Genomic DNA, 27,453 nt, shown 5'->3' on the forward strand with positions numbered 1-27,453 from the left:
CCATTTTAGTGACCTAGAGTCCTTTACAACCCAATATTTTTCTACAGTTTCATTTCCAATTCTCTCTTCAAAAGTTATCATACATTTTCTTCAACCTTCTTTCTTCCTGTTGCTATTATATTACTTAAATATAACTGGTTTTCTCCCTTTGGTCTGAGATTGGAATTCGTTCTTATTTTCCATACATATTTTTAATAATCATCCAGATTTTTCCTGATGGGAATTAATAACTGCTTTCACCATTTTATAGCAATATTTTTAAATCAGTTGTGCCCTGATTACATATTCCTTACTCATAGTATTTAATTTTGATTCTATGTCTCCATTAGTTTTAATCTAATTTTTAAGGTCAACTTCATTTTTGTCCATTTTTTAAATTTAAATTAAGATGTCATCTTTAAATTCCTTTTAAATATTGCTACAGTTTTCACCAGTTTCTACCTTACTATAGTTGTCCATTTTAAAATGTAATCTAATAAAGTCACTTTTAATAGCATTTAATATCATTAGGCAGCTACATGGGTAGCAGGGCTCTGTGGCATGGATTTGGTGGTAATTTTGGTTAGAGGGCATAAAGGAAACATAAAGGTCCTTCAGTCTCAAAGGGTGCAGGTCAAACACAGGAAGAACATAGATTGAGGAACCATTGGTGTAACAGTTGTAAACTGTCATAGCTGTGTTGGTAAAGTACCAGAACTTCAAGGGCTAATAGAAAGCACTGATACTCAAATCGTTATAGTCACTGAAAGCTGCCTAAGGCCTGAGGTAAGTTCAGCAGACCTTTTTGTGAAGGACCTAATGATTTTTAGAATGGATAGGCTAAATACAGTTGGTGGTGGCTTATTTTTTCCTGGTAGAAGTAGTTTATCTTGTAGAGAAATTGAAGTATATAGTTCCTGTGAGTTAGTATGGCTGGAGGTCATTCCTGGCAACTCGAATAAAATAATAATTGGATCCTTTTTTTTGACCTCCCTACTCGGATTATATAATTACTGAAAAGTTCAAAGAAAACTCTCTTCAATTTATTCTCAATATGATGGCAAAAAATACATGTTTCAATATGGAGGTACACATATAACACCATCCAAAACTGTGCTAAACACATTCTCTGAAAATTATTTGGAGCGATTAGTTCATGAACCGACTCAAATAGTAAATGATTGTGGAAACACCTCGACATCTTAGCAACAAATAATTCTGAGTTAATAATAAGCATCAAAATGGATGCAGGGATTAATGAAAACATAGTTGTTGTAGTGAGTATGAATAACCTAACTCCCAAATTTACCAAAAATAAATGAAAAATACATTTATTTAAAAAAAAGATAAAAATTTACTTGATGCCTTCTTGAGAGACGATCTTCACTACTTCCAAATTAACAATGGAAGTGTAGACCAAATATGTCTGCAATACAAAGAAATAGTATCAACAGCAACTGAAAGATTTATAGAAAATAAATAAACAAACAATGGAGCTGATCCCCCATGGTATGCAAAACAGTTCAGAACATTGTTGCAGAAACAATGAAAAAAGCATGCCAAATTTACTTGGATACAAAATGCCCAAGATTGGTGATCTTTTACAGAAGCTCTAAATTTAGCACAGATGCTTATAATAGTTTCCTCAACGAAACTTTGTCTGGAAATCTAGTGGAAAATACAAAGAGATTTTGGTCATTTGTAAAGTATGCTAGTGGCAAGACACACTCAATGCTTTCTCTGTGCAACAGCAATGGAAATACTATCAATTACAGTGCTGCTAAAGCAGAGTTACTAAACAGAACCTTCCAAAATTCTTTCAACAAAGAAGAAGAAGTTATGCAATTGAATTCATATTTTCTGATCAGAGAGGTCACAGTTCATAGTAACTGTCAACAAGGCATCAAATAAAACAGAAGTGATTTCTGGCATTCCCAAAGATAGTGTTATAGGCCCTCTGCTGTTCCTCTACATCTACATGAATACTCTGTAAATCACATAATTGACTGGTACAGGGTTTATTGAACTACCTTCATAATTTGTAATTTATAACTTTATTTATCCTGTAGATCATAAATTATGTGCAGAGAAGCACATGATGATATAGGACTAGTCAAAAATGGAGATGAGATGATACATGGTTAACCTTATAGTAGGCGTGTATTTTTTTATTGCACGAGCAGATATGCAGCACATTTTGTGTGCCAATTCTGCTGCTCATTTCAATAGTTACTTTCACATGCTCTCATGCTAGTATTAATATTAATTAGTCTATTGTTTTTAAGGGTAGCCACAGTATCACTCGAAATGATATTAATAATAACAAAAAAACAAATTTTATTGTGCAAGTAATACAAATAATTTATTATGAGCACAGTTGAAAATACTAAGAAATAATGTTACATATCTATCCAAGAAATGTATATACACTGTTGCTCACTTATAGTGGGAAAGAATGTTTTGTTATTTAACCTGTTAATAATACTTTATTTAGAAAATATGATATGCAGCTAAACACATAAATGACATAGTTCTATAAAGCCTGTGAGTATATTTCACTGTCAGCATTGAATGCCTACAGAAACCATATTATAACAGCTTGCAGACAGGCCACGTTCGCTACTTAATAATTTACAAGATGTTGAGCTTCAAATCACTAGTCATCTGAGTCTGCGGGTGTAACTTGACACTTTTCATAAGTGTAACAAACACTCGTATGTTTCCTGCAATCAGAATTATTACAAGAATCACACTTTATTATTGTGTTAATATTCTTGGTCTTTCCACAAGTACCATAGCATGCCCATTTATTAACCAAATGCTTCTCAACTTGCTCAACTGTTGTCCAGTACCTTTGAAGGTACAGCAATATGTCCTTGGGAAAGCTCTGAATTTTAGCTCTTTCTATTAGATGTGGCTTCATGAGTTCATAAGCCAGGTTCTTCAGAAATACTCTTCTTGGAATCTTTTGATTTAGTCCATCTGAGTAAAAAAGTATTTGGGGGTTGAGACCACCTATCTACAGTACAGTGAAAAAGATTACCAAAGGCCACCTTCTCATTATACAAGCCATGGAATGTGTACCACACATATGGTCAACTGTATCAATGCCACCCTTAGTGGCAGTGTAATCTCACACAATCTCTGACTTTCGAGAATCTTCATCGATAGTACCTGAATCATGCATAGTTGACAACAACAAAACAATCTTGTTCTTCTTCAGTACATATGAAACCAATGTCAAATCATTTTTATATTCAAAGAGAGATAAACCAGGCACTCGATTTTTCTAAGGCAGGAATTCCAAGCCACTTTCTCATTTATTCTTTCTGAGTGTCCCAACACATAAGCCTTTTACCTAATAGTGACATAGCCAAGGGGCAACTTATATACCAACTGTCCAGAGTTATATTCCTATTGGATCCCTCTATATGACTCATAAGTCTGTGAACTATTTCTGATGTTGAATTTGAGACTGCTTAAGGTCCTTAGGGCTACTTTCCACAATATACCTCCAGGTTGCTATATATATATATATATTAAAAAAAAAAAAAAAAAAAAAAAAAAAAAAAAAAAAAAAAAAAACACATCACAAAGCGCAAATATCTTAATGCCATATTCAGCAGGTTTGTTGGGGATGTATCGCACAAATCCTGCTTTAAATTTCTCATCAATGGCTACAAACTCACCAATGCTGTACGTATTTTTGCGTTTGGTTACAAACTCATCCAGAAATGAATGTACTGTGGCCAACTTATCACATCTTCTCCTCTCTTCTGTTGTGCTTTTATCATAGAAACGAATACACTGCAGCAAGAATAGAAACTGAATGAAGCTCATCACAGTTCTTTCAATTTCAATTCCTGATCCATCAGTATTCCACAGTTCCATTACATTTATGTGGTTAACTTTCTTCATTTCTAAGAGATAAAGTAACCCATGGAGTGCAAGTATTTCACTACTCGTTGTTTCTTTTTGGTCTCTTTCTCTCTGATAATCAGAAAATTCTGGTCTGAGCTAAATATATTTGTTTGTATATTTCACAATAGTATAGATCATTTCCATGTCAATTATCTTGAGGAATTCAGAAATCTTGGTTGTTACATCTCTGGAAATAGCCTTGGGTCCAGGAAAAATGTTTACAATATTTTTCCTTCTTGCTTTGTTGTGGCAGAGCTAGGACTTTTCCTCCATTTAGAAGTTTTGTCTCTTCCAACAAACAAATCACGAATAGAACCTGATTGACAATTACCGTATTTACTCGAATCTAAGCCGCACTCGAATCTAAGCCACACCTGAAAAATGAGACTCGAAATCAAGGAAAAAATTTTTTCCCGAATCTAAGCCGCACCTGAAATTTGAGACTCGAAATTCAAGGGGAGAGAAAAGTTTTAGGTCGCACCTCCAAATCGAAACAAAGTTCGTCTAGTTGTAATATGAGACACAATTTAGGTCGAATGAATGACGATACAGCTGCAGTAGTTTGGTTCCAGTCGTAAGCTTAGCAGTAGCGGTTTACCAGGTAGCCATTGCTACGCGTCACGCGCTCCGTCCGTATTTATACGGATATCCTTCCTTTTTCACGTGCTTCGTCTGGTTTGAATTGATTGCTTATTTTTCTTTGATCTGATAAGTGCCGTTCTCTTTGTTATAGGTGTTTACGTCACTCCAAGCTGAAAATGCATTACTGCACTGTGTCATGCATTGTTTGACGCTTTCTGATAGTGCGTGTTTACGGCCTGTCGCCGGTCGCGGCGTGGCTTGCTTTTGTGCGCGCTACCGCCGCTTACAAATAAAAAATAGAGAGGAGTCGTCTCATTAGCGAAACATTTGTTGTTACTTACACTACTCCTTTCTTTGATAATGATCAACAAGAACCAAATGACAGACTGCATATGATAGATGATGTTCTGAACGAAATTTTAGCGAAAATTTTTCTCCGTTCCAAAATCTTTGCAGGCGCCTCTTTAGTTCCTTACATTCTGCACAGAAATTAGAGTCATCTTAGATTTAAAAATCTAGTCAGTTGCCGTGCTTCATTTCTGACTGTATCACTATCAGGCATAAGAATAATACGAATATAAACATGACATGATATGTATATTCTTCCGCGTTTGCTGTTGTCTCACTCTTGTTTCGTAGTTTATTAGGCAGACAGGATTTAAATGAGATAGTAGCAAACACGAAACAATACATGGCAAAATGTTTATATTCGTATTAATCTTGTTGTTGTTGTGGTCTTCAGTCCTGAGACTGGTTTGATGCAGCTCTCCATGCTACTCTATCCTGTGCAAGCTTTTTCATCTCCCAGTACCTACTGCAACCTACATCCTTCTGAATCTGCTTAGTGTATTCATCTCTTGGTCTCCCTCTACGATTTTTACCCTCCACGCTGCCCTCCAATACTAAATTGGTGATCCCTTGATGCCTCAGAACATGTCCTACCAACCGATCCCTTCTTCTGGTCAAGTTGTGCCACAAACTTCTCTTCTCCCCAATCCTATTCAATACTTCCTCATTAGTTATGTGATCTACCCATCTAATCTTCAGCATTCTTCTGTAGCACCACATTTCGAAAGCTTCTATTCTCTTCTTGTCCAAACTATTTATCGTCCATGTTTCACTTCCATACATGGCTACACTCCATATGAATACTTTCAGAAATGACTTCCTGACACTTAAATCAATACTGGATGTTAACAAATTCCTCTTCTTCAGAAACGCTTTCCTTGCCATTGCCAGCCTACATTTTATATCCTCTCTACTTCGACCATCATCAGTTATTTTGCTCCCCAAATAGCAAAACTCCTTTACTACTTTAAGTGCCTCATTTCCTAATCTAATTCCCTCAGCATCACCCGACTTAATTAGACTACATTCCATTATCCTTGTTTTGCTTTTGTTGATGTTCATCTTATATCCTCCTTTCAAGACACTGTCCATTCCATTCAACTGCTCTTCCAAGTCCTTTGCTGTCTCTGACAGAATTACAATGTCATCAGCGAACCTCAAAGTTTTTATTTCTTCTCCATGAATTTTAATACCTACTCCAAATTTTTCTTTTGTTTCCTTTACTGCTTGCTCAATATACAGATTGAACAACATCGGGGAGAGGCTACAACCCTGTCTTACTCCCTTCCCAACCACTGCTTCCCTTTCATGTCCCTCAACTCTTATAACTGCCATCTGGTTTCTGTACAAATTGTAAATAGCCTTTCGCTCCCTGTATTTTACCCCTGCCACCTTTAGAATTTGAAAGAGAGTATTCCAGTCAACATTGTCAAAAGCTTTCTCTAAGTCTACAAATGCTAGAAACGTAGGTTTGCCTTTCCTTAATCTTTCTTCTAAGATAAGTCGTAAGGTCAGTATTGCCTCACGTGTTCCAGTGTTTCTACGGAATCCAAACTGATCTTCCCTGAGGTTGGCTTCTACTAGTTTTTCCATTCGTCTGGAAAGAATTCGTGTTAGTATTTTGCAGCTGTGACTTATTAAGCTGATAGTTCGGTAATTTTCACATCTGTCAACACCTGCTTTCTTTGGGATTGGAATTATTATATTCTTCTTGAAGTCTGAGGGTATTTCGCCTGTTTCATACATCTTGCTCACCAGATGGTAGAGTTTTGTCAGGACTGGCTCTCCCACTGCCGTCAGTAGCTCCAATGGAATATTGTCTACTCCGGGGGCCTTGTTTCGACTCAGGTCTTTCAGTGCTCTGTCAAACTCTTCACACAGTATAATATCTCCCATTTCATCTTCATCTACATCCTCTTCCATTTCCACAATATTGTCCTCAAGTACATCGCCCTTGTATAGACCCTCTATATAGTCCTTCCACCTTTCTGCTTTCCCTTCTTTGCTTAGAACTGGGTTTCCATCTGAGCTCTTGATATTCATACAAGTCGTTCTCTTATCTCCAAAGGTCTCTTTAATTTTCCTGTAGGCGGTATCTATCTTACCCCTAGTGAGATAGGCCTCTACATCCTTACATTTGTCCTCTAGCCATCCCTGCTTAGCCATTTTGCACTTCCTGTCGATCTCATTTTTGAGACGTTTGTATTCCTTTTTGCCTGTTTCACTTACTGCATTTTTATATTTTCTCCTTTCATCAATTAAATTCAATATTTCTTCTGTTACCCAAGGATTTCTACTAGCCCTCGTCTTTTTACCTACTTGATCCTCTGCTGCCTTCACTACCTCATCCCTCAAAGATACCCATTCTTCTTCTACTGTATTTATTTCCCCCATTCCTGTCAATTGCTCCCTTATGCTCTGCCTGAATCTCTGTACAACCTCTGGTTCTTTTAGTTTATCCAGGTCCCATCTCCTTAAATTCCCACCTTTTTGCAGTTTCTTCAGTTTTAATCTACAGGTCATAACCAATAGATTGTGGTCAGAGTCCACATCTGCCCCTGGAAATGTCTTACAATTTAAAACCTGGTTCTTAAATCTCTGTCTTACCATTGTATAATCTATCTGATACCTTTTAGTATCTCCAGGGTTCTTCCATGTATACAACCTTCTTTCATGATTCTTAAACCAAGTGTTAGTTATGATTATGTTGTGCTCTGTGCAAAATTCTACCAGGCGGCTTCCTCTTTCATTTCTGTCCCCCAATCCATATTCACCTACTATGTTTCCTTCTCTCCCTTTTCCTACACTCGAATTCCAGTCACCCATGACTATTAAATTTTCGTCTCCCTTCACAATCTGAATAATTTCTTTTATTTCATCATACAATTCTTCAATTTCTTCGTCATCTGCAGAGCTAGTTGGCATATAAACTTGTACTACTGTAGTAGGTGTGGGCTTCGTATCTATCTTGGCCACAATAATGCGTTCACTATGCTGTTTGTAGTAGCTTACCCGCACTCCTATTTTCCTATTCATTATTAAACCTACTCCTGCATTACCCCTATTTGATTTTGTGTTTATAACCCTGTAGTCACCTGACCAGAAGTCTTGTTCCTCCTGCCACCGAACTTCACTAATTCCCACTATATCTAACTTCAACCTATCCATTTCCCTTTTTAAATTTTCTAACCTACCTGTCCGATTAAGGGATCTGACATTCCATGCTCCGATCCGTAGAACGCCAGTTTTCTTTCTCCTGGTAACGACATCCTCTTGAGTAGTCCCCGCCCGGAGATCCGAATGGGGGACTATTTTACCTCCGGAATATTTTACCCAAGAGGACGCCATCATCATGTAATCATACAGTAAAGCTGCATGCCCTCGGGAAAAATTACGGCTGTAGTTTCCCCTTGCTTTCAGCCGTTCGCAGTACCAGCACAGCAAGGCCGTTTTGGTTATTGGTACAAGGCTACATCAGTCAATCATCCAGACTGTTGCCCTTGCAACTACTGAAAAGGCTGCTGCCCCTCTTCAGGAACCATAAGATTAAGCGTATTAATCTTATGGCGAAGAAAATACTACATGTGATTCACAATTCATAAAAGCTCCTATTAGCAACCATCTATTCTCACAGGTAGGAAAAAATTCAGAACGTAGAGTTGGCCATATTGACAAACATCCCAAACAGTCTTGCCAGTCGGATTTTCATAGTACATTGAAATGCTGCTACATTCGAAGAACAACAATACAGAATTTGTATTTACTTCGTTGGATAATGTACCAAAACACAGTGGTCAAAACTCTGGGCGGAGGAAAAAGGCTCGTCTTCCACTTTTTTTTAAATTTATTTACTGACGCAGAGATTTTGGTGCCAGTATTTATCTTTGTGCCTACAAAGCATGCCTGTGTGACGCTACATATATTCGACGGCAGAAGTTAGTTGTGGCGGCACCCACCAACATTTTTCAGAACTCCCGCTTGCTTTGCACTCGATTCTAAGCCGCAGGCGGTTTTTTGGATTACAAAAACCGGAAAAAAAGTGCGGCTTAGATTCGAGTAAATATGGTATTGTCTTCATTTTCATCTGACTCATACTCTTGTTCACTGTCATAGTCATGGTCACTATGAGTAATTACCTCCACTTCCTCACATCATCTGATATAGTGTCTACATCTATTGTAAAATCTGGATCTTCATTCAAGAGCCATTTGAGTTCCTCGTTAGTTGAATGGTTTCTTGCTCTAAAATAAAAATTTATATTGAACATAGGCCATAGAAATGTTGTTAGTAAAATAACCACTATGTTCAAAGGTGTAAAAAAGTACTTACACTGCCAGTTGCACAGTGCACTGAGTGCGACAAAAGTGACAGCATTACACTAAATTCTCTGTTTAACAAATTACTTAGCATCAACAATTACTGCACTGCACTAACAGTTATCAGAACAATAATGAAGGAATACATTGGGTTTCAAAGGTCTCCATTATTGCCAACATGTTGGATATGCTGATTATATAAATTTGGCAGACATGCGTGCCAACATGTCTGCTCAAGGGTTAAAACGATTATGACAGTGATCTTATAATGATACAAATGTACATATAATACATGTGTAGTAACAAGAAACAGAAAAGTGTATAGGTGGATATCTTGTGAAAAATTCAGAATTGCACACTATTTCTAAATACGTTCACATTATTAAGGGAAAGAAACATATAAGCAAATAACATGGAAATTCGAAAGTATTATGTACGTTCAAATATCCATTTCTAAAGTAAAACAGTAAAGTTGACAACTTCTGTATCAAGATGTTTGGGTCTACATACAAAGTACAGAACATGGACAGGACAAAGTTTTATATTTCAAAATATTCATCTGTACTGTAACAACACTTTTGCAATAAATATTTATAAACAGTAGTTTTTAATTTTGAAGTGTCTTTTATTGTTTCAACGTTATTAGGTAGCTCATTGTACAGTTTGTTTCCTGTTTGCAGTGGTCCATTCTGTTTTAGTATTGTGTATGCATGTTGAACACCTATATCAGGGGTGGGCAAACATTGCACGCAGCTCATGAGTGCACAGTGAAGCACATGTGCTGCTGGCATGCAATCGTCGACCAGGGCAATGGCAACAGCCAGCATATTGCAGCAGTGTAGTACCAGGCTAAAGCTGCAGACATTGATGTGAAGTGACCACTATGTAGTGAATGTTGTATTTCAAGAACCAGAAAATGCAAAGTGAATCAAGGAAATGGAGAAGTGGAGATTTGCTATCTTTTAAAAGGGAATGAGAGAATCATTTTTTCTTTGTGCAAAAACGTGAAAATTCAAAATGTTTAATACGTGGCAGTATTCTCACTCATCAGTGGAAGTTTAGTATTGAACACCATTATAATAAATTTCACAAGGACGAGTACAATTTAATGTCAGATTCTGAGCAGATGGGGAAATTGACTGAGCTTAAGAAGAGCAATCTGACGATGTGAGATGAATCTGACATAAGTTGCTGTTGTCATGAGAGATCTGCAACTTTCTTTTGTCATGTCTCTCATCTAACTGATTTAACATTTTATGGAGCACTGTTTTCAGTTTTTCAGGATGACAACAATGATGTCCCATGGTATGTGCAAGTTATAAGATTGCGCTTAATATAGCAAGAGCTGGAAAACCATTTGCTGTGCATCAATGACACTGCTGATTTACTTTGCCCACTGAATCAAATCAGCTTTGAGCTGTCTCTCTTTCTTGGCTGACTGTAAGCTGTTGTAAAGTGCCATGGCAGGTTACGTTTACTGTCAATTAAGGAGCACAGTGCAGGAGTTTATTGCATTTTCCATCACACTTGATGAGTCCACAGATATTTCAGACACCGTGCAATTAGTGATTTATGTCCACAACATGGACACTGCTCTGCACATAACAGAGGATTTTTTAGATATGATATCTTTAAAAAGCACGACCACTGGTGCAGACATCCTAAAAGCCTTTGAAGAAACTGTCGATTCAGCTGACATTTGGTGGCAGTGACAACAGATGGAGCACCTGCAGCGAAAGGGGAACTAATGAGATATTTTGGATTACTAAAGAAAAAAAAAAGCTACAGCGTGCAGAAGACTCATTGTACAGCATCCGCTGCATTTTGCACCAAGAAGTACTCTCTACAAAAAGCAGCAAAACTGGGGGATGTCATGCAAGTGGTTATTTGAGCAGTTAATTATTTGAGATCCCAGACAGTTTCACACATATTTAGCCAAAATTGGGGAAGAGTACGGTGACATACCACACCACAGTGAAGCCAGCTGGTTTAGCCACGGTAAAGTACTCAAAAGATTTTTTTGAGCTGAGAATACCAATAAATCAGTTTTTAAAGGACAAAGGAAGATACGACCCCAAGTTAGATAATCCAGAGAGGGATGCCAACCTTTCATTTTTAGTGGGCATTACCAGACACACGAATGCACTGAACACAAGTTTGCAACGAGAAAATCAGCTAATTTGTGAAATGGCTGAAAAGGTGCAAGCTTTCATTAGCAAGCTTGAGCTGTGGGAATGACAGCTCTCATCAGGGAATGCAGTGCATTTCCCAACTCTGTGTACTGTGTGAGAACTGAATTGCAAAAAATATCTTTCCGTACTTAGAACATATTGTAGGTAATAGGTACTCTTTCAAACCATGATTTCTTTCAAGCACTCCTACTAACCTTATTCCTTCATTCAATAGAGCAATCTAGGGAACAAAACACATTACAGAGGGAGGAGCAGAGAGACGGTATGGTGGGGAGGGGAGAGAAGTGGGTGGCCAGCTTGCCCCTGTGTGCATGCAGAGCACCTGTTAACTGCACATGTGGAAGTGCACTGAACACGTGCAGGATTCCTCCATGCCCCTGATGTATATCCTGGTTTCTCCTTGTGTTGTACAGGTGGATAATCTGGTTAGTCAATACAAGACTGGTTATTTTGTAAGCTTTCCCTAACAAATATTATTACTTGTAAGATATATAGATATGGTAGTGGAAGGTTGCGAAGTTTCTTAAATAAGGACTTCCATGAGCTTCTTGCGGCAGCATTTTCTATGGCTCTTACATTTCTCTTTTGGCATATAAAACAACTTCTACTAGCAGGTACATTTTCCCAAAAGATTATGCCATATCACAGTAAAGATTCTGCCTGGGTGAAGTATACATTTTTAGCATCTCTTTTGATGTGCAACCAGAAAGAATTCTGAATAGTATAACAAATGGTATTTAATTTTTTGTAATGTATTCTGCATGTTGGATTCATCTTGGATCTTCTTGGATCCATATTCCAAGAAATTTTGTAGAGCTTAAATTTTCAAGGGTTCTGGTGAACAACTCTATGTCTGGTGTTATTCTCTGTTATTCCACTCCCTAACACCACACAAAAAAATGAGCCCCTATATCTTTCTGTGCAAACTCTAATTTTCCTTATTTTATTACAATGATTGTTTCTCCCTGTGTTGGTCAGCATCAATAACATATTTTCACATTAGGAGGAGAAAGTTGTTGATTGAAACTGCAGTGAGAAGATCTCCCTGCAACAAGAAACGCCTTTGTTGTAATGATGTCCACCCCAAATCCTATATCATGTCTTTGACACTCTGTCCCCTATTTCTTGATAATATGAAACATGCTGCTCTTCTTTGAACTTTCCTGGTGTACTTTGTTAATTTTAGCAGTACTCCAAAAGTGGATATACAAGCATAGTGTAAGCAGTTTCCTTAGTAGATCTATTGCATCTTCTAAGTTTTCTGCCAAAAAAATGCAGTATTTGGTTTGCCTCCCCACAACATTTTCTGTGTGTTCTTTCCAATTTAAGTTATTTGTAAATGTAATTCCTTTCACTGAATTTACAGCCATTAGGTTCAATTTTTATCTATATAAGTGATTTAGGAGTCAATCTGAGCAGCTGTCAGGTTGTTTGCACATGATGCTGCCGTTTATCACTTAGTAAAGTCGCCAGAAGATCAAAATAAACTGCAAAATGGTTTAGAAAAGATACCTGTATGGAGCAAGCAATTGACCCTAAATAATGAAAAGTATGAGGTCAGCCACATGAGTGCTGAAAGGAATCCATTAAACTTTATTTACAGAATAAATCAATCAAATCTAAAGACCATAAATTCAGCTAAATACCCAGGAATTACAATTATGAAGAACTTAAATTAGAAAGAATACACATAAAATGTCGTGGAGAAGGTGAACTGAAACTGTGTTTTATTGGCAGAATACTTGGAAGATGCAGTAGATCTGCTAAGGAAACTGCCTACACTACCCTTCTCTATCCTCTGTTGGAGTACTGCTGTACAGTGTGGGATCCTTAACAAATAGGATTGACAGAGTACATCAAGAAAGTTTAAAGAAGGTTAGCATGTTTTGTATTATCAATAAACAGTGGAGAGAATGTCATGGACATGATACAGGATTTGGCGTGACATCATTAAAACAAATGTGTTTCTTGTTGCATTGGAATCTCCTCACTAAATTTCAATCACCAACTTTGTTCTCCAAATGCAAAAATATTTTGCTGATGCTGACCAACATAGGGAGGAATGGTCATCATAATACAGTAAGGCAAATCAGATCTTGCGTGGAAAGATATAGGTGTTTGTTGTTTCTACATGCTGTTCAAGAGTGGGGTAATAGACAATTATTGTGAAGGTGGTTCAGTGAACTCTCTGCCAGGCCCTTAAGTGTGATTTGTAGAGTACCCAAGTAGATGTAGATATATTTCACTCATGTTACTCAGTGGATTAAGTAGCCAATCATTGTTAATATTTAAGGGTCTGTATTCTAAATGTCCTCCCAATTGTGCCATTGATGCTATTTAACTTCACTCAACATTCCTACATCAGTTTTTACATTGCTAATGTCATAGTATTTGACATGTCCTATGTCCTAGTAAAAAGAGATCTACAGATGAATAAAGTTACTACTACTACTACTACTACTACTACTACTACGTAGGTGATGCATTTGACATTTTATCAATAACCTGACTGGAATTTAATTTGTGATAAAAGGTAGATTGTTCTCATTTTGTCCCACTATCATCAGGAAGATCACTTTTAACTACCATATCTTTTTTGTCATCAACTCCTAGTCTTTGCTCCCTATTCTCAAACACACCCCCTCTCTCATGTTATGTCCAGAACATCGGACTGCAGTCCATCCAATATGGCTGCCATTTTGTTATTTCCCATTGGTTGGTTCCAAACATAGCACCATCCTTATTTTCATATGTCTCTTTTATTACATACACTGTTTTAAATTTCAATAGTAACAGTTTGAGTTATTTATGAATATACACTTCACAAGTCCTTAAAATGTTCCTACCACTTGCATTGTGATTGACTGTACTGAGTCTCACACAGAAAGTCACTGTATTAGAATTTACTACCATGACTCTAACATTAGTTCCTAGGTAGTCCTAAAATCTTGACACTGTAACTGGAAGGATTTGTAATCTGATTGTTCAGTGAATGATGCAACTGTATTGAGATAAATTTGAAATAATTCCACACGTATTGATTCCTTTACACAATATGATGCTCAACTTCATCTATTAAATTCATGCATAGTTTACACAATACAGGCTAACAAATACAGATGACAAACTTTTAACAGTGGCACTATATTTAAGGAACATTTCCATAAAAAACTTTAGCTCCCAAGTCTCTACAATAACAAATCTCCATAAACAACAATCTAACCCTTTCCATGATGGATTTTTTCTAGTAACTTAGCAAAGATAGTTTTTTTGCTATCCTATTAGAAGTGTGATAAACTGACTATATTTATTTTTTGATAATTTTATTTTTGTGATTTAGGACCAAAAACTATATTGGTAAATATATCACCATGGAACCATTGTGAGGTATTACCACTATTGGGGTGAATGTATTTCCCACTTCCCTTTTGTGAGCTGTTATGTGCTGCCATTACACATAAAAAAATAATGAACAGTGTTTTCTGTTTTCGTTTTATGTAGGCATTTTCTTTTACTTTATTCAAAAATAATTATTAGCAATGTTAAAGTTTACTTACCACAATGTGGAAACAGTCCTTGAAACTTTATGACCCAGTAAAGGTATGAGTTGATACAGGCCACAATAATGTATATTGCAGAAGTGAAGCAAAGTGTTCTGCCAATAGTAGTGATCCCATGACAATCAGAAGCTGATTGCTGTAGCAGTTTTTGTACTACCACAAGAAGTCAGGCATAGATAGAGATGGTAAGATGCATTCCTAAGAGCTTTTGGATCCCCTAATATGGTGGTGAGTATGCTTTCCAAGGACCACAAATGACAGATTAATATTGTGTAACTATACTTCCCAAGCCCCTGCCAGAAAGTACTTTGGCGGTAACAATACTTCCCAATAACCAGTCAAACACCATTGTTTAGTGGGATATATACTTCCTACAGGCCTGAAGGCAATATTTCAAAACAAACAGAAACTAAAGCTGGTGCAGCAGACTGCCCCTAGATTAGGGTGTCCATTTCATTTTCATTGAAAAAGGGGACATTTAAAATAAATTACAGAAACACCTGGGACAATGAAGAAAAAAATGGGACATAAATATTGTATTGACTAAATTTAATACACATACAAGTTTACCTTTACAACGTGCACTCAGATGATCCCAAATCACTTTTTTCAATTATTCTGCCACACTATCACCGTACTTTTCACTTTTATGTACTTTATCAAAAAGTGCATTTTCGTTTGAAATTGTATCATAAAAGTCAGTACACGATACACCATTAAATGTGTTTTGACAATGAGAAAGGCCCTCACTGTTTCAAGTTGCATTCTGTTTTTTTCATATGACCACAAAGAGTTCACTAATGAAAAAACACGTTCCACAGCAGCATTTGACCCAGGAATTGCCAGACAAAACTCCACCAAACGAATCATGTTTTTCATGTTAATGTTTTTACTTTTGAAATAAGCAAATATTTTACACCATGCTGCACTAACACTTTCTTTGTCTCCTTCTTCACTTTTTATGAAGTTCTGTGCACATGAAAATTCATCGAACAATTCGTCTTCATCAACAGGAAAATTTGGTACAATACTTTTAACAAAAACACAACAGTCCTGAATATACTTCCACTGTAGCTGTTCCTTTACAGTATTAACCCAGTCAAATGCTTTAAAAGATGTGAGAAATGGTAAACACCATTCTTTAATATACTCAATGGAAGATGTCAGCATAAGTATGAAATTGTTCTACAGTAATTTCACTCTCTTCTTCCAGCTTTCTTAGAGTCTCATACACAAAGGATGTGAGAAATCTTTCAGATTTTCTACATTGTAATTTGCCCAATAATTTGTTTATTTCTTGATAAACTTCTGCTATTGTGATTTCTTGTTTCTCAATACATTTAATTGTTGTGGAGAAAGGTTTCATCTGGCTAACAAGAAAATGTAGAAGAACAATAGAGAGAGGGTTATCAAAGAATTGTTTAAGGATAACAGGACACTTATCAAGGGAAATAAAATATGATTTCAAACCAGGAAGTATCTCTACAATTCTTTCCAATGCTGGTAGCAGAGATAGCCACCTTGTCTTGCTGTGCCCAAGTACAGTTTTGTATTCAGTTTCAGTAAACTTACAGAATGACTTCAGAGCTTCAACTCTTACTGTATATATGTGGAAATGCTGGTAGATTTTGTTTACAATTAATTGGCAGTCGATGGGTAGACAATCTGAGCCAGTTTGTAAGGAATTGTGCACCACATGTGCTGGACATCCAACACCTACTATATTATTCACTGTGTTCTGTTGCAGTTTATAGACCAAATTGTTTTTCCCTTTCCTCTGCTTACCGACAGAATTGGTGTTAGTGTTGTCTGCAGAAAATGAAATCACCTTTTCCTCAAGATCATATTTCTTTAAAACCTCCAGCACATAATTCTGAAGTAAATCTGAAGTTTCTCCAGCTAAATTAACCAATTCGAGCACTTTCACCGTGATGCCATTTTCAGTGTGAAAATACCTGATAAGGAGAGGAACCAACTTCAAATCCAGATGATTCGATGTATCAGTCATTACAGAAATGAATTGAACACTTCTCAGTTCATTTAAAACCTGCTGAGCTGCATATGGTGCAATAACATTTGAAATGATTGCATTACGTTTTGTGTGTCCACATGTGAATTTAGGATTGAAAAGTTTTTTAATAACTACTGTAGTACAGTCCATTGACTTAAAGCTATGGTTATGCATTGCACTGTGGTATGCAAACGTAGCTTTTTTTGCTGCCAACTGCCTATCCATTTCTGTTACTGATTTTAAGTTTACATAGTAATCACTCACGCATTTATTTGCTCTTTTCGTTTGATCACTCATGCGATGTTTCTTCATCTTAATGTGATTCACAGTGTCGGACCTTCCACCATGACCAATAGCAAATTTTGTTCTGCACAACGTACAGTCTACAGTTTCTCCACTACCAGTGATAAAAGGAAACTCACTTTTTATATTGCTGTTAAAATTACAGTTTCGTTTTGGCATAATGAAACAGTGATTGCACAGTGCAAAACATTAACAGTGTGGTGACGAAAGCCAGAGAGCAAGTATCAGTGGTGTAGAGTATCTCTGGACCGAAAGGACGGATTCAAAAATGGCTCTGAGCACTATGGGACTTAACTTCGAAGGTCATCAGTCCCCTAGAACTTAGAACTACTTAAACCTAACTAACCTAACACATCACACACCCATGCCCGAGGCAGGATTCGAACCTGCGACCGTAGCGGTCACGCGGTTCCAGACTGTAGCGCCTAGAACCGACGGATTCAGTGGATCGATTTAGAAGAGAAGAAACTTCGTTGTTATGCATTACTTGCGATTTTTGACAGTTCGGTACATGTTTGGGGTATGCTGAAAGTCATCACACGCTTCCTAGCGTAAATAATTGTGCAGTTAATAGAAAGTCAAACAACCAGTAGCGTAAAATACTATAGCCAAGCGGAATCATAAAAAACGGGACATTTGACCGTCCCCAAAAAAACTTTCGGGACAGCGAGACATTTTGGTAAAAAACGGGACTGTCCCAGGAAAAGCAGAACGAATGGACACCTTACCCTAGATGCCAGGAGTGTACAGAAGTGGTAACACATATTCCCTTAAATGCTGTAAAGAAATATATTTAGTGCAAAATGTATCCCCCACAACCTGTAAAAGGGTTAAAAGAAGACCATCAAGTGTTGATAGTTCTCAGAGTGAGTCATGCAAAAATTTAACAATAAGAAGGTAAAAACATGAATATCAATTGGAGACTGGTTGACACAGATCATGTACATACTTTGTGAAGATGAACAAACAAATTAATAATAGATTCTTACTTGCAATGATCATCAGATGTTAACCAGTTGATAACTGGATATGGACTGACTTAAAGAACTTTTGCAAAGATATTTATGATGGCATTGTCTGTCTTAGAGATGTCAACAGTTTAGATAACAGACACTGACTAGTGAAATTTGTAAATACATTTTGATTTAAGATGGAAAACAGGTCAACAGTGGTGGTGATGGAATCACAATGAGCCAAAGAGCAATTTGGGTGGATAACTAGAAATTGAGAATGCGGGATGTACTATATTGTTTATACCATACACGTGTGTGGGGATATGCCAATATTCATGAGAAATTATGAATTTTCCTAATTTGCTTGATTCCTAGATTAACACATTATTCCTACAACCAAAAGTATTTCCTAGTTCACAAAAAAATAGTGCAGCATAATTATGACATTAGTTCTTGGAATTAAACATGCTTAAAGCCAAATTGATGAAAGTATTTTCTGAAGGGTGGAAATTTTAATTACAAATTACTTCCTAGTTAATAACTTTCATGGAAAAGTAAACCATTTATTTGAAACAGGGAAATTAGGGCTTTCAAATGAATTGTGGAAATAAGCAGTCATTAGGTCATGATATTTTTATGATCACATGGTTCCTGAACACAGTAAATTAGAAATTTGTCTTAAGCATTTACTGATAAGCGAGATATATTATTGGAATTTGTAGAGCTCAAATAAAGCTGTGCATTACAAATTTTAATGAAAGATAGCTTCGATAGGAATACTGATATTTTAAGGAAGTGTGGTATCGTCACTGCAAGTATAAAAGAAAAAGGAAAAATATAAGTGAGGAAAGAGTATAATTATAAAAAATGGAGTTATTCCATTTGGCTGCATTTCAACCTCCCCCTCACTTCTGTCCACCCTCATCCTCATCCTCATCATCCCAACATTTCCCACATTCTGGTGCCTAAATGACCTGCCACTCCTTTTTAGCCCTCTCGAATCTATACCTCGCCTCTTCCAGAGGAATGAACTATTAGTTTCAAAAGCTAAGACATGTACCAATTTTACATGTCTTCATAAGTTTGCTAGACATTTTGTCTCCTGAAGGAAAGCAACAATTCTGTCTCATAATTTACTAGTTTCCATGATTTAATATTCCTTTGATTGAGATACTACATTTCATCATTTAAGATGGTAAATAGCACATAAAATAACAAAAGAGAAAAAAGTTACAAGCATCTTAAAATTTCTTCAAAAGAACAGATTAAGAGGCAAATTACATATGCATACAGTTAATAATGAAAACAGTGCATTCTTGAAGTAATGTCACAGGATGTGATAAAGAGAGCTGAGAGATATAAGATTAAAAAATTAAAGAGAAAGATTTTTTAGAGATAGAGATAGGGAGAACACACATATTGTGAAAGTTTATCTAATTTAAGGAGATTTTGTTAACTTCAAACCTATGACAAATGCCTTTTACCCTCCTTCATGAATTCCCTTCTACAGTAAAAGGGTGTCCTACAGGAAGTATGAGAAATGGAAAAACCTGTTTCATAATTGCATAAATGGAAAATAAAACTGGCACATGTGGAAATATGCAGTTCACATCTAGCTTGTTCCTTTTTGGTTGCTTGTGTAACTGGTCCAGTATTTCGTGTATGAGCAGAACACTGCTCTTTCAATTGGTCCAACATAATTCATTCATAACTAAAAGTTTTATTTGAAATGTGAACACCAAATTTGTTGGAAAATGGAAAATGGTTATATTCCTAGGTCCCATATCTCTTCTCTGGTATTTTTAATTACCAGAAAAATGCAAAAATTTGACATGTTGCCATTTCCATTTTGGAAAAAAATGAAATCTATGCCAAGCAGGTCTCCTTTTTAGTGACACTGATGCAAAGAGAATGGAAACAGTTTTAACATTATGTCTTTCACTTTACATTATTTCTCCAAAAGGAGAGGTATCATGTCAACTTATCAGTTTAGTTATGATTAAATCAGAGACCCATTTGACATGTTTCACTCAGACTAAGGCCTCATGTTTCACTCCAACTAAGGTCTCACTCACACTCCAAGAAAGCTGCTTGCTCATCTTCCTCCATAGCCAATAGATATTAAGCTAGTTCTCAGATATAACTGTTCACTCAAAGGTTGCCCTTTATTGCAGTTAGCTGATCAGCATTATTCTACTGATGTTACTCTTTGGGTTGAACAGTGTGTTGGCTGGAAAGATGTCAAAAACAGGTGAACAATGCACTATTTTTGCCAATCAAAGAAAATAACGCCAGGAGGAATCAAGTCATGTACAGTAAGTTATTCTGCTTCAGATATACACTGGTGTCCAAAATTAAAGCAACAAATGGAAATTTTACAAAGTTGCCTTTATTTTGCCACAAAACTATATAAACTGGTGACAGTGAAGTAGAAACAGTGTAAATAATACAGAAAATAATCAACTGTAACATGCATAATGGTAGACAAAAATCTTAACGGATTTGCACACACATTCTGACAACTGGTTAATATGCTCAGTATGAGGTGTGATCACCTCTGGCACCAATACAGGCCTGTGAGGCAATAATGCCCATTCTTCCCACAGAGCTACTCACAAGTCTTGGAGAGTGGTTGGTGGATGCTGACATGATGCAACCCATCCCTCTTGCACATTCCAGGTATGCTGTATGGGATTCAAATCAGTAGAGTGAGCAGGCCATGCCATGTGTGCAATGTGCAACATTTTCCATTTCCAAAAAAACATCAACCATCCATGCTCTTGAGGTAGAGCATTATCATCCATCAATATGAAGTCTGGGTGCATAACAATTTGCAACAACCATACTTGAGATCCCAAGATTTCCTCACAGTACCTGACAGATGTTTAATTTTGCTGATTCACCCGTACAACTTCGTAAAGAGATGTTTGAGTGGTCAACATAATCCCTGACCTCACCATTAGGGATCCTCCTCAATATTGGTCTCTTTCCACAGTGTATGGGTCTCAAAATTATGATCCATGTGCCCTCCAGATGTGAATCTATCAAGAATCACTCTCCAGACCAAACTGGGACTTATCTGTGAAAAGAACATTGGCCCACCATTTGACCATCCAGGTGTCATGTTGATGGCTTGACTCTAGAAGTTCCTCTCTGTGAAGAAACACCAGAGGTAAATAGACAGCAGGTCTCAAACAATAAAGGCCACTCTGCTGAAGCTTTCTGTACACTGTTTGCCTCAATACAACATGTCCAGGGAATGCTGGAAGGTCAGATGCCAGTTGCAGTGCAGTACTGGGGCAGTACTGTCATACCCTTGCAGCCAAATAACAGTCCACTCTTTCTGATGGCATACATGTTCAGCCCTGCTCAGAATACAGTTTTGGTCTCTATAAACTGACACCTCATCCAAGAAACAACAGAACAATTCACATTAAGCCATCAGGCCACATCAGTTTGCCACTCTCCTGCTTCCATTATTCCTATGGCCCTCCGTAGCAGAGAGTCTGTATGCGTCTTCTCTGTGTCATACTACACCATCTGTGACTGTGTACACAGTGATTGTGGATATGGGACTACCCTGCAAACACTACCCCATTTGATAGATGCCCTGATGCCATTTCTGGTACGGTTGTCTGTTGATCGCAATGCCGTCTTCTGTGTGGAACATTATTGTGATGACATCTGTTGACAGTTTATAAGATTATATCATGAATTAGTAACAGGAAGGGGAAACAGCAGTTTGTTGCTTTAATTTTGGGCACTGGTGTAATTAACTATGGTACATTTATAATTTTCATATAGCAAAAATTGCAAAAAATATAGAGAGACATGTAACTGGTAGCACTAAAGATGCCTTTGTTAGAACAGGAATTGTTTCTTCGAACATTCTAGCACAAATAAATAGAACATAACAAAATGAAACAAATCACAACATTCAAAAGTGGCCACTTCTGTGCTACAGTACTATTTTAGCACAAAATATGGTAGTGACCAAAGAAAATCCCCAATCGCCTGAAGTTGTTAGCTTTCATTTACGTCACATTCAATCCATAAAATTTTGAGAGTGGATTAATAAAAGATTGAGAAAAGTTAAGATGGTGGTTCTTTGCTTCGGGTGTTTTACTTTATCTGCCCCCACTTGAGTAAAATGCACAGAACATTCATGCAACCAAGTAAAACTGTCAGATAAGTCCTTCTTCAGGATGTTGCTCAACTCACATGTCACACTGCACTGAATATCAGTCTGCTGTCAGAGCATTGGCCCATCATTGGTTCTGCGCATTGTTGTTTTGTGTTGGGTTCATATTGATAACACCAAGTCTCATCATTTGTGATGATTTTTAACAGAAAAGAATTGGTCACTTAGTAGCATAAAAAAGTAGGAATGAATACTGCAAAGATAGGTACATAATTACCATGATCTGAGATTACGAGGTGATATTTGTGTTTAAATGCAGGGAAACAGTGCTGTCACTACAACTTTTTACTGGAAAGCTCTTCATTGTCTATGGAGGTTAATCCACAGCAAACACAAATGAATATTAACTTCAAGCTTTTCCTGAAATACTGATGAAAGGTACACTTTTAGCCACTTCCACCAGTAGTTGATTTCTCATACTAATATCTTGGCTCAGAACTATTGTAAGACATTTGCACAGTTCATAGCAAAATACGAATGAAAGAAACAAGCTAAAACCAGAATCAGTAGCAAAATTTAATTTATTATGAATAGGAAAGTCATCATTTATCATCATAACACTTAATGGTGCTAGAAAATTTCTTGCTGAGATATGAATGAACTGTATTGAATAATCTGCTATCTAATACAGATTTAGATCTGAGGGGAGGAAGTTTCATCTGTTTTGAGAAATGAAGAAGTGGATGGGAGGCCAGAATTTTGACAGAAAGAAGGTGCTGGAGGTAATTTTGAAGAATTGGTTAAACATTTAGTAACTACAGTGGTATAAGGAAACTAGTGCCACTGCTGAGATACAACATACTGACTATTTTATGAAGGCATGGCTTTAAAGGTGTGCCTAATTTACTTTGAAAAGAAAAAAAAGGTGAAAATATTACTCTGATGTTCACTAAACAGATAATGTTAACTTAATAAAATTAATAACAAATCTGAAGAACTAACAGTTAACCTACCTTTACATCATTCATTACTTCAAATCGGCTGTCTTTTCTGACAAGTGATTCAAACAATGATGCTAAATGGCAATGCCTTCTAATGTAGTGCTGCAAGCCTTTTATTCCATAGGTTCGCATTACAAACCACAATTTCAGTACACGGAATCTACGGGAGAGAGGTGTTCCCCAGTCATGGAAATTAACAGTTTCATCCATCCATTCATGTTCCAAGTAAAGGGGATTCACAGAAAGTGCTTCAATAAATTGTTGATAGTCTTTTAACCATATACAGTTACAATCAAAATTCACAAGAAACCATTTATTTGGATTAACATTAATTGAATGAGCATCTTCAATTCCACTTAGCAAGTATCTGAATTCTCTACAAACAAATGAACTGCCTCCATAAGCAGCATCAACATGCAACCATATCAGAGGATATTTTCTGCAGACCATAGCAATTTCCTTCAAGTTATCAAATGCTGCTTCTCCTGTTGAACCTAGTGTTGCTACCACACAGCACGGAATAAGCCCAAGCTGCAGATCTTTTTCTATTGCCTGCAAATACACATCAAAAAGGAAAAGAAATGTTTTAAACTCAAATAAGAAAAGAAGCATTATATATATATATATATATATATATATATATATATATATATATATATATATGTGCATGACATTATTCCCTCAAATAATAATCTAAGCATAACAAATGAGAAACCACACAATGGAACAGTAAATTTTACAATAACATACAAATCAATCTGTTTTTTTCTTAATGAAATTTGCTGACCTGCTGTAATGTATCACCCCGCAAGGAACATTTTTCATCAACATCCAGAATACGCAGTCTTAAACAAGCCATTTTTGCTCCTTTTTCTATAGATGAATGAGCTGCCTTCGATGTGTAGGAAACTAGATTTTTCAGTACGTCCCATTCATCACTGAAATTATAATTTTCTTTATCTTCCAAACACAGTTTAATGGCTTGGTAACGAGCTGCCATTATTGCAGCAAAGATATTTTCACTTGCTGACCCCTGCACAAAACATGGCATTCAGAAACAAAATAGGAAGTGCTAAAACTCAGAAAGAGACTGACAAGTTAACTTATGACAAATTGTCAATCTGTTTCATTGAGAAAAATACCAAAAGTCTGTGAAACAATTTTTTTCCACACATGATTAGAAATCAGAGCTTTATTTACACATACACAAGCAGAAGCCTTAGAGTCAAGTCAAAGGAAGAAAAACCACTAAAACATTTTTATGTAGCATAGCCATTATTTGAAAGTTTGGCAGAAAATATAAGATACAGTGTATTAATAGAAACACTGATAAAGACACTCTAAGACAAAAAGCTGATGCACCATGAAGGAATTATCTGAATAGGATGGAAATCAGTGGATGTGGTGTACATGCGCACACAAACAAAGATTACAATTTCAGAAAAAATAATCATTTATTCAGGAGAAAGAGCTTCAGAGACTGAGCAAGTTAATAAAGCTTTCCACCTCTGGCCCTTATACAAACATTTATTCAGCTTGGAATTGATTGACAGAGTTGCTGGATGTCCTCCTGACAAACATCATTCCAAAGTCTGTGCAATTGGCATGTTAGATCATCAAAATCATGAGCTGATTAGAGGTTCCTGCCCTTAATGCTCCAAACATTCTCAATTGGAGAGAGATCCAGCAATCTTGCTGACAAAGGTAGGGTTTGACAAGCACAAAGACAAGCAGTAGAAACTCTTGCTTTGTGTGGGTGGGTGTCTCACTGAGATGTAAGCCCAGGATGGTACCACTGTGCTGTGGATGACAACCAAAGAGGTCTTGCTATAAAACAAAATGGCACCCAAGATCATCAAATCTCATTGTCAGGTCGAATGGCAGACAACAGTCAGTTTGCTATCCCACTGCTGTCCAGAGCATCTCCAGACACTTCTATAGCCTGGAATTTTATTGCCTGTAATAGAATTTTCTTCATTAATGAGTCCCACTTTGAACTAAGTCCCAATGGCCAGAAAAGACATGTCTGGAGACTCCTCAGACAGCAGTGGGATACCAGTCTGACTGTTGCCCACCATATGACCTGACAACGAGGAGTGTAATTTTATTTCATAGCAGGACACCTTTGGTTGTCATCTGTAGCACCCCTATGGCACAGAAGTATGCTGATGATATTACACACCTGCTCTGATGATACTGCTCTTCATGGCAAGCCATCCTAGGCTTACATTTCAGTAGATTACACCTGCCTGGACATGGCAAGAGCTTTTATCACTTTGTCATAGAGTTGAGCAACAATGTCAACAGCTCTTACACAAATGAATGTCACAGCAAACTGATTTTATACAGAACCAGAGAGGCCACATTTGACTGAAAAGGCTTCATGCTTTACAGATATTTGTCATTCATCTTTAGTGTATATGGTAGTTACCCTGTGACAGCATCAGTCCTGTTTCATGCATAGACTTCATAGCCTCATAAAATGACATACTGTACCTCATGTTTCTTGTTACTACCACAAGAGGCAACACTTTAGGACACAAAGATATATTCTTGTACTGGTGACACTGTTATGCCAGAGATGGCAAAGCCATTTGGTTAGACATTCAGTAATTATGTGAAGAATCCTTGTACATTGGGCTTAGAAGTTGTGACAATTGTTCTTGTGTCGCATATTACAGCTGGATCATTTTATATATAGTATTTTTCACACAAAGGTGAGTAAACGCTTCCTTAGCATTCATTTTAAGAATATTTCTTGGTATTTAGGACTGTGTATTTATGATTACTGTCATTGTATACGGAATGATGTAACTCCTATCTTTCCATTCATTTCTGTTGACTGTAACATAACATGTAGTTCATTATTATTATTATTATTGTTATCATTTGAGTAATAATGGTTATAAATCATAAGAGAATCAGTAATGGCCAAGTCAGGAGGTTCAGTGAGCATGTAGAAGGCTCTTAATAATAAGCAAACGGGCTGGAAGTTACCCTCAGAAATGTTCAGAGTTCCTCAAGCTACTTTAAGAAGGAGAGTACAAGACAAGAACAAGCACATTCTAGGAGTCAATAATGGTTAGATGGAGTCCAGAAAATGCTTCCAACAGAGCTAGAAATTGAGCAATTACATCACATTAAAGACCTTGAATCCAGGCTGTGGAACCTGATATCTGAGTTAGCCTCTCTCTCTCTCTCTCTCTCTCTCTCTCTCTCTTTCTCTCCTTCTCTGCAGCCAATAGGCATCACTCTATGAGAATATGGAGAGGCACAGGGTCAGCACACTGCTCTTCCCGCATTTGTCAGTTTTTGTGACAGGAGCCACTACTTCTCACTCAAGCAGGTGCTCAAATGATCTTGAGAAGGAAGTTTGGGTCAGTTAAACCAAACAACACTCCCATTTTGCAGTATTTCATTTATTCACCTAAACACATCAAAGGCTTACAAAGAACTGACGTGGTGGAACTGCACAAAGATAATGTTTAGCTTAGTTCAAAGACAATACTCAGATTGATGCTGGTGTCGACCCCATCGGCGCCACAATCTCACAAGGGCAGGTGCACCCTCCTTGCTAACAGTGCTCAGAAGACATGGGTGGTGACCTATCCAAATGCTAAGCAAGCAGAACAGCAATTAACTTTGATGATCAGACAGAAACTGGTGTTATCACTGTGGTCAGGCCATTGGCATCTGAGCTATCCAAGAGGAATGAAATTGGCAATCGATTCAGCAAGCAGACATTCATGGCAGGTAAATACCTATTTAATTTAATCACACATACAATAAGCATTTAATAACCTACCTATAATTCATTAACCATATTTTTGAGATGTTTACATGTGATGTTTGAAAATAAAACTGAATATTTTTAAAAGCACTAAACATATGCCATTTTGTCAAACAGCTCTCATGACATGATATTGTATAAACTTCCAGATAATACAATGTAATAATCACACAGGATATAATATAGTTTTCTTCCATAAATCACTGCAATACCTAATAGCTTTAATGTTAACTTCCAAAAAATGAAGCTTATCATTAAAAAAATGTACCCACAGTAGAAGTTTTCCATTACGATATGTCATTTTAGGAACACTTACCCTCTAATTACTAATTTTGATAATACATTATATATGTTAT

At 36.8% G+C, this 27,453-nt stretch overlaps 1 protein-coding gene across 1 annotated transcript; it reads right to left on the reverse strand.

Moving 5' to 3' along the window:
* Window positions 1-22,715: 22,715 nt before the first annotated feature.
* LOC124788565 (tyrosine decarboxylase-like) lies at window positions 22,716-24,482 on the reverse strand. The gene is made up of 4 exons (XM_047255835.1): window positions 24,450-24,482; window positions 24,095-24,340; window positions 23,320-23,859; window positions 22,716-22,967 (listed from the first exon to the last, which is right to left on the reverse strand). Exons 1-4 carry the CDS (start codon window positions 24,480-24,482, stop codon window positions 22,716-22,718), a joined length of 1,071 nt encoding a protein of 356 aa, XP_047111791.1.
* Window positions 24,483-27,453: the final 2,971 nt, after the last annotated feature.

Source organism: Schistocerca piceifrons, chromosome 3, assembly GCF_021461385.2.
Source record: "Schistocerca piceifrons isolate TAMUIC-IGC-003096 chromosome 3, iqSchPice1.1, whole genome shotgun sequence".
NCBI lineage: Eukaryota > Metazoa > Arthropoda > Insecta > Orthoptera > Acrididae > Schistocerca > Schistocerca piceifrons.